General features: G+C 36.0%; 1 protein-coding gene across 1 annotated transcript in view; it reads right to left on the reverse strand.

The window, feature by feature from the left end:
- Positions 1-270: 270 nt before the first annotated feature.
- Positions 271-9802, reverse strand: part of LOC123771008 (solute carrier family 25 member 32) — a 22169-nt gene continuing 12637 nt past the window's right edge. Inside the window, exons 3-6 of the mRNA XM_045763203.2 lie at positions 5196-5333; positions 4741-4864; positions 3942-4055; positions 271-3830 (exon numbers count right to left, since the gene is read on the reverse strand). Coding sequence (XP_045619159.2) covers positions 3573-3830; positions 3942-4055; positions 4741-4864; positions 5196-5333 — 634 coding nt within the window. The 3' untranslated portion in view covers positions 271-3572. The remainder of the gene's footprint in view (positions 3831-3941; positions 4056-4740; positions 4865-5195; positions 5334-9802) is intronic.

Genomic DNA, 9802 nt, shown 5'->3' on the forward strand with positions numbered 1-9802 from the left:
AACTTTCATTTACATCACCTGGCAATTATCTTTAATCATTCCAAGCAAATAAAGTAAATAAATTAAACTTCAAATGCAATGTTTTTAATACCACACACGACTTTCAGAGGCCTAGTAATAGAAGCGAAAACTTAATTTTTAATGTTTTCAAGAAAAAAATCACAGTACCTTGAAACACTGTCAAATATATGTAAAAACCTTCAATCTTACCTTGGGCAGATCTTTGTGAACAGGAGACGGCATAATATATTGGGATAGAGAAACTCCAAATACTTATGACTTTTTATATTTCATTATAAAATGTCATTGCTGAAATAATTGCAACAACCGTGTCCATAAACAGGTGACAGATACCTCTCAAGTTAGCAAGTATTTGCTCTAGACACCTAGGGGAAATGTGAGGAATATACAAAACCATAGATTATTTTAAAAGAGGTAGTAAGAACGAGTCTGGCTGGAACCACCCAATCTCCCACATGTGACCTCTGGTGACAATCAATCTTATGGGAATATATTGTCAATATATATATATATAATGAAATAACTATGGCAGTTGTACACACACTGAATAAATAAATAAAATCTAACTAAAGCTTATCTTGAGTAAACTGGTCAGATAATATGCAAACTTTCTGCCACGGGCTCATTAAATAATATATTACTGAAGTTGGTATAGCCAATCAGCTATTTTTGGACAAGGTTTAAGTTAGCTAGGAAAAGACATCTCAATATATCACAGCTGTCCCCTTCTCACAAGGACCTTCATTAACTAAGAGTAGTAACACTAGCAAACATTGTTACCTAAAAATGCAACATATCTGCACTTATGATCAAAAGTGAGGCTGCCAAAGAAACACAGCACTTAAATAACAAGTATTCCCGAGGCTGAAATGAGTGGGAAAACAATGAAAATTAAACAGTATATGGCCATCAACAATGTTTTGCACTCTACTCAAGACTCAAAATATTCCGAGCCTAAAAAACAACGTGTAACATTAAAATGGCACCACCTGTGTCAGGCTTCACACACAGTCTATAGTCAATCAATAATATTAAGCTATGTAAATTATCAGAATGACATGCTAACTGATAGCTACAGATGTATGTGGACATCATCAGGCCCATATATTAATCACTTCCATTTACTTAAGATAAAACAAAGCTAAAATAAGTACAATAAAGTATTCTTCTATCACTGACATTTATTACATACCACATCCAATTCAAACAAGACTGGACTGACAAATACTGAAATGCAAACCTAAATTCCATCAGACTGTATGAAAACACCTTTGACTAGAGTTGGAATTAATATCTACACAACATTTGCCTGACAGGAATTATAATTAATTATAAAAAAAAATCATTAATGCTTTGTCCTACTGTGGAATACTGTTTTCTGCACCTCTCTTTACTTAGGAAATGTATACATCAAAATCACAAGAAAAATAAATGCAATACAAGTGAGAGTGCACAATGTTTGTTCTCCCGAGTGGAACAATTTCTATAAATTGAAGATGGATTAATATATTTATTTCTAATCTCAAAATATTCCACTGCATGAGATCCATAAAAAAGTGCTCATTCTTATAGATTTCCAAACAAAAGAATGACAATACAACAAATATCACGCATGCACATTCTCAAAAATCTAATGTATACTGAACTACACTGATACACTGTGGCAACTTCAACAATGACACTTTCAGTAATATAATGTAAAAACTAACTCGTTGAGAGGCTGCATGCTCATATCACGTGAACATGAATCACATTTAGCTGTCACCACTGGAATAAAACTGGCCAGCAGTTTCTATGGCAATATTACCTTCTGTAGTGATTTAGCTCAAAAGCTAATTTTCATTGTTATGTTACACAGCAACTTAATGAATACTGATATACAGTACTTATAAAATATTTAAAAATAGGCAAATTTAATCACTAAAATTACAAGTAACAAATTTAATTAAAAGAAGATACTGCATTATGAAATCCTCTAGTGAATGCCAAATACTTAAGACACAACCATGTGCAAAGCAGTCGTGGGTGTTAAAAGATGGATGGAATTGTGCAGATACAAAATATCTGGTATATGCCAAACATGCAGAACAGCAAATTATCACTTCCAACTTCAAGCCGACACCCATTCTAAACCAGTGGTGTTACTGACTGACATCTTCAATAACAAGCTGACATACCTATGTTTAAACGTGCGCAGATTTGATCAAGAATGGCATGAACAGTACTAATGGGCATCAGCAAAAGTTAATATGATAAAATTGGCCCCTTGGTTAAATTCCACTTGCACGACGTGGCACCATATTTAACAGTGAGGACAGTAGCTCATGATCAGCTGTTAATCTTTGCCCCACTATACCAACTTTGCATCTAAAATACTGTATACATTTATGTGCAGACGATGAGTCACAATAACGTGGCTGAAGATGTGATGACCAAACCCACACCAACACATGAAGAAACGACGACATTCCAGTCCGTCGTGGACCATCACATATGACTTGATAATGGCCCAGGACGGACCAAAATGTTGTAGTTTCTTTATCTCCAGTGTGTTGTTTGGTCATTATACATTTATATAGTAAAAGGGCGGGAAGAGGAATGATATTTGTTTTCACATGATATAACAAGTAAGAATAGCTAAAAAATTATTTCATAAAATAAACCTTCGGCAGGAAAGTATACTGATATCCAATTGCAAAACTCAAATGGCTACTTATGAGATTACTATGGCAATACTGGCCCATTGAGCTTTTTGGCAACTTAAGCAAAATAATTCCTTTTCTAATAACTTTCATTAAAAATATATAAAAAACAAACGAGTTAACTTTATTTATCTATACTTTATTTAAATATTATAGCACCCAAAACACCAACCCAGGAAACCCAAGAATAAAATGCATTTAATGTGAACTTATGCATAACTAGCTCAAGTAAGTACTGGAACACAGCAAACCAATTAAATGCAGCTACCACACAAATTGGCTGCAGGTACCATGCCTCTATCAAACTTAGCTAGCAAATAGTGTAACCTTGCTTGGGATCACCAGGTGTGTAAAGGTCCAAGTGCCTCGATGCTCATCGATTTGCCCAGGGCAAATAAAATTTAATTTAAATTTAAAAAGATTCCTAACTGGTCAATATTATTTCCTTAAATTTGTAGGTATTGCATTTTCCGTTTGCATTCTTTAATGCATGATTATTATTTCCTTAAATTTGTAGGTCTTGCATTTTTCGTTTGCATTCTTTAATGCATGAATATTATTTCCTTAAATTTGTAGGTCTTGCATTTTTTGTTTGCATTCTTTAATGCATAATGGTAAGGTCAAGTATTCCTCAAGACACTGAAGCAATACTGGTATATTATTTAACTTGCATGAAATACAGCTGTCACTGATCTACAGTACGTATGACACCAACCAATCACCAATTACAGTAATTACCATGAAATATGGATAATGTGAGAATTATATTTATCCACCCACTCATTGGACAGATTTGTATTATCTTAACTGAAAGGGTGAAATATTTATTCAGCATAAAAAATTATGCTTTCAAGAGCTACCTGCCACAGTTTCATATATAAGAAATACCAGACATATGTTGGGCATCACATGAACAAGATAGGGAGACATTCCTCGGTAGAATCCAACAATTCCTTCGTACCTCCACGTTTCACGAACACAATGACGCAAGTTGTCATAATGAGCATGCTGATCCTGCATACGGGCCCGCAGCACTTGGTAAGGATAGGTTGTAACAGCTGCAAACAGTTTGGAAAGTGATGCGAAGGCCAAGTATTCAGCAGTTGTCTGGAATGAAACGGAATGTAAATAAAACACTGCTATAAATAGAAAAATTGCATACATTCTCTTTAACTTCATATCCAGAAGAATGAGTTTCAGCATAAAATCTTTACTCACCAACTTGGCATCAATAGGGAGATTGCGATACTTGTTGTACTTTGTCTTCATTTCTTCATAGGCCATAAATTGGAGTGCCCCATGTGAGACTCCAAATATACCAGGAACAAACCCCTGGAAATACAAGAACCAATTACACACAGTTTCATCTTATCAAGATGCTTGAATAAAGAGTATCGCCCCAAAGAGCAAAGGTAGGTTCAAATGACTGTGCAAATGTGAGGATTAACTTGGGAGCAGAATACACAAGTGCCAAAGTTTTTAAAAGGAAAGTTCAGTGTGTTAGGTTTGTGCAAAATAAAAGCAAATAATGATCATGGAATGATAACAAATGGAAGTGATAGAAAATGAAAAAAAGGAGGTGTGTATCTTTTAATGAATAAAGATGGGTATAGGACAATAAAAAGTTAATACGGTTTAAGATGATTGTGTATAAAATTTCAAGCTAGAAAAAGTAGTGTCTTTTGTTATTACACACACACCATGTACATGATCATTACATGACCCATAATGCAAAGGAGTATGGGTGGTCTAAATGTTAAAATGGGAATATACCCGATGAATGAGATAATGGGTCGCACGGAAGTCTCTCCCAGAAATGACTGACAATGGCTGAATATTAAAGGATTTATTATATAAATGTTTGGTAAATACTTTAAACATAAGGATGCACAAATATAATGTACAAGGTACAGGACAAATGGATGAAGTGGTGCTGGTGGATATTTGATCAACCAATGTACAACACATTTGAAAATAGAAATGAGAGATCCTGAAACTGCAAGTGTACACAACGCACCTTGTAGAGTCCTCTGACGCCTTCATATTTGTAGGTCTTGACGAAAGCGTCCACCATGCCATTGTACCTATGTGACTCCTGTAACACCTTTCCTGTAGCTCCATCTGAATACTGCAGGCACAACCTGAAGCAGAATTTTTTTATTAATCCCTGACTAAACCACCATCCCCAGAATATAGGGGACAATGGACAATAGTACATTTAAAATTTTCTAAATTATCCAAGTAACATTTCAGTCACAAAATTTGTTATACAGAACAAAACTGTAGCACTTATGATTTAGTCCTGATGGACTTATGAACTGTAGGAATTTGATTTAGTTTAACAAACAGTACATATGTTGGAGGCAAATTTACTTCACCCATATATTATATCATCAATAAGATGAAATATTTGTTATGTAATTTGTATCATCCAGTGTGTGAATGTCATCTTCACACTAGATAAAAACATACCTTGTTTTAACTACCCAGATGGGGTTGGTCATGACAAGTGTGAGGACACCAGCTTCTGCTGCTGCCACCATGTGCAGTCCTGGCCCAATATTAACTTTGCTGTTCCCACTTTGAAACCAGGACTTTATTGTGTTGTAACTGGAATAAGAAAAAAAATATATATAAATTTTAAGCAAAACAATAATAATGTACAGTATAGAATAGTATTGTATACACAACCACAATATAAAATTTGTGCACCATGAGGGGCAACTACTATATTTATCTGGAATTACAGTGCACTAAAATTGGTAAACATGAATATAACATATATATTGAATGTAAGAAATGCCAGTTAGGTAACCTGGTAGGTAGTTGGCTATTTAAAAACCTGTAGTTAATAATAGTGACAAAGTACAGCAAACATGGCACGGTATACATAGTAAATACTGCACTGTACTGTATACCATATTTTACTAGGCAGTGAAAGCCTATGGAGCGTATATGCACTTACAACAAGCAAACTTTGGATACTTGGCAATACATTAAATATTTTGAAATTTCTTGAATATTTGAGGTATTCTTTAAATTCGTATTGTTTCATATTCAATTATACAGTAATATAGATTAAAAGTATAGTTTCAATTAGTTTACATTTGGTCAGATTTAAATAAGCAGTCAGTGCAAATGCCTTTATACTAAAAAAAAATGCAGCTACATGCTCACTTTCAAGTCAAATTAGAAAAAAATATTATTCATGCATCCAAGTTGCCCAACAAGCTGCAAAAACCTTGTAGAGATTTAATATACTGTAATACAGGTGTAAAATTTATATAGTATACAGGCCTATAAATAGACGATCTTGAACTCTAGATAAGTTCTGAGTCTACAGAAAAGCTATGCATATCCCCAAGTGTAGGCAAGTGTGCTCAATGTGTACTGGGGCATGTTGACGGTGGTGTCAGACAGGTACTGTAGCTTGTATTTAGACTTATTGAGGTCCCCATAGACCAGTTACAAACCTACTCCAGGATGCAACCCACAACAATTATCTAACTGCTGGGTAGGTACTTACTGCTACATGAAAAGGCATCAGGTGAAAGGATACGTGCCAAACCGTTTCTGTCCTGCCCAGGGACTGAGCCCTAGTTCCTCTGCTTTGAGTTGATGCAAACCACTATGTTATAAAAACCTTGCTATTTAAAAGTAACTAGTCATGTAATTCTGAACGACAAATAGCAACTTCCACATAATGAACTAGCAGCCCATCCTGAACTGGTGTACAAACTTTTCCCAGTCTCGACCAAAATTAATTTTAAAACTGCATAGTCATTTCAGTGCTAATAATTCCTGACAGTTTGAAGAGTAGTGTCTACCATTCCGTGTACTGTACTGTACTTTGTGATTCTATACATTTTTCCAGACATTAGTAATTTTCAAAGACCAACGCTAATAATGCTATGTGTTGTGTTACATGAGATAAGCAATAGACCTACACATATTACTATTCAACAATTTAAAATGTGCCAGCAGGCCTACTGTAGAGAGTAAGAGCAGAAGGGGGGAGCGGCCACGGTGGGCTGACCCTTCAGTTAACTGGTGGGATCCAGTGCGGCCCAGCTGACGGCATCCCCCGTCCTGAGACGGCTGCCTCGGGGCAACTAACCCAGCCACACACACACATACACACAAAGGTAGAATACCTTTGGTCAAATGGAAGCACAATAAATGTAACATCACACGTTTGTGTGAAAAAAAACAGGCTATCGAGTATATTTATGCAGAATATTGGAATCTTTGAGGCGTGCTACTCTGGTAGCAAGTGACCACACGCGGTATTAATTAGGCCAGCATCAGGGACTAGGGGTTGGGTGCGAGCGAACCCCTATATTGTTTGGACTTAACAGACATCTAGTTCACCAAAATATAAAATGCTAATTAATAATCATAAATGTAGTTCCGGAATTATGATAGTACTGCTCAAACATTTATTATTATAAGGCATGCAAATTAAACATTATATAAAGTTCCTCAAATGAACAAATCTCTCAAGTCATGTCGAGCTTGCTAGTAAGGCGGACAAGATTCTGCCATCTTTGAAGCGGCGTGAGGTGCTTCACCCTCACCTTGTGACAACACGGCAGGAGGCCAGAAACCTGACATAGCAACCACGTGAGGCGCGGGATGACATGATGGCAGGCAGGGAACGGCCAACACGCCACTCAGTCATCATATTACTACGCAAAATTCGCCTAGCATCAGCAATAATTCTAAGATGCGTAAAACTGCGTAAGATAAATAACGAATCGTCTACACAATCTTAAAATTTCAAAGATAAACCATCAAAGCTAGAATTAAAATTTAATTCAAGCCAACTACCCACAATGACGTGTAAGAATTGTTACATAAATGTCTACTAGATTTAACAGTTGGTTTACTAGCTGAGACAAGAAACAGGTTAGGCTTATAGTTCCACTGTAGTTATTAGTAGTTCCACTGAATACATAGAAACCCTTACTATCCGATTTTAAAGATTCTCTGTGTACAGGATTATTCAGGCTGAAACTCAACAGTTGCTTAACTCCCAATTACCGTATATATTTACAGTTAAGTGAACAATAGCATCAGATGAAAGGAAATATTCGTTGAAGATTAAACCACACCAAAAAATGAGACGACGACGACGACGTTTCAACGCCAAATTTAACTGCCCTAATGCTGACGTCACAATATGCGTGTAATATGTAGTTTAATCTATCAAACAAGATCACAGGACAGACCTGTGAGCTACAACACATTTATTTGGCTTCTTACTCCCCCCCCCACTCATCCCACAACAACAAAAATAAATACGTCCAAGTGGCACACTATTACAGGCCAGACCTAACTGCTTAACTTGACAATTCAGGCGAACAAAAGGCAGATCCTTCACCATACCCACCGACAACAATCACCGAACATAAGGGTTCATTCAGGACAAGTAGTTCCACTGAATACATAGAAACCCTTACTATCCGATTTTAAAGATTCTGTGCACAGGATTATTCAAGCATCTATTGAATAGCCAAATCAAGGGTTAGTGTCCAGAACAATCTTTACAGACCTAGCATTTTTTTCCAATTTCGTGTTGAGCTAAGGTACTCAACTGGGACTTTTTTTTCGAAATAATTCAAAGTGAATTAATATTGTACAAAACAAAATCCTTAAGTTAAACGCTAACAATAAATTTAATAAGTAACAATAAAATTTCTTTTGTTTAGTAATAAATTGTAAGCATTTAGCTTGTTAACATGAAAGGTGTCCACTGTGCTTTGACCGTAAAGCAGCTTACTAACCTATCGATACCGATGCATATCTGTCTTAATTCTACGACGAGTACATTTTCATTACTTATATTTTCACTAAACAAGAGTGATGCTTCAGACATTTAAAATGACCTGGTTGGGGCAGCCAGTTTGTAAAATATCGACCAGCCAGCAACTGGCTTATAAGTCGTACCATACAGCTGACCTTCGCAATGACTCGCATATAATAATTTACGCCTAACCGACCCTGGTCCAAGAGTTGTAAACATCATAATACCCTCGTGAAGACATTTTTACGTGAAAAATTGTTGATATACTGCAAAAGTGAACTAAATGCTAGACGGAGATTTCGTCACATGGAACTAAAGATAACTACAAATAGTTTGTTAAGACAAGGGGTAAGCAAGAGAAGGGCGTGTTGGAAGTCAAAACAACTGTTCAAATCACTTGGGACCAAGAGGATGACGATAAGGTAAAGGACCCCACGAGGCTGGACAAGGTGACAAGTGAAGTGCACTCAAGGGCACAGAGCTTTTCATCAGGACTGCAAACTAGCAGCCGGCACGTTTGAGTGAAGAATGTGACTGCACCGGCAATGGAAGAATTGTGAAACGCCTTATACAAGTAAGCTTACACAAAGCAAGATGGGGCTGAGTAATCTTATCACCCCTTTATCTACCACATACCGTAAAGATCACACACATTAAATACGAAGTCCAGCGATAAAAACCAGCCCAAGGGCGTTCAATTGCAAATCTTTCTCAGATGGAGGTTACCAGTCATAACTAACCACAATCGGCCCTTTGTTTGTTGTATTCAGTAACTTTACTTATGCATAACTTATCAAATGCAAGTTTTATATTGCAAGGACAGATTTGTTCAGGAGCACCGATATTTTCACATGGTAATCTTAATTTAACTACAACACATTTTGCCTCTTAGCACCCTTCAGTTGAAAATCGTGTGCGTAAACAACACAGCTTATATTACGTAACAGTTTTGGGTTCTAATTCAGCTTTAACGGTGCAACGAAATAGGTGACATCCAATTGACTCATTTAACTATGTACAGTTCCTATCAGAAGACGAATAGGAAACCTGGCATTTAGAAAAATTGTGCGTCAAGTGGAAATTATACAAATAATAAAAGGAAGAGGAAGTGTTATTCCCGAAATCTATCAAAACTACTTACAACCTTGAGGCGTCTAAGCCTGTTGATAAAATTTAGTAAATTTTACGGTGTAGATACTTTCGTGTATGTATGTATATGTATTATATATATATAATATATATATATATATATATATATATATATAGTATATAT

Source organism: Procambarus clarkii, chromosome 65, assembly GCF_040958095.1.
Source record: "Procambarus clarkii isolate CNS0578487 chromosome 65, FALCON_Pclarkii_2.0, whole genome shotgun sequence".
NCBI classification, from domain to species: domain Eukaryota; kingdom Metazoa; phylum Arthropoda; class Malacostraca; order Decapoda; family Cambaridae; genus Procambarus; species Procambarus clarkii.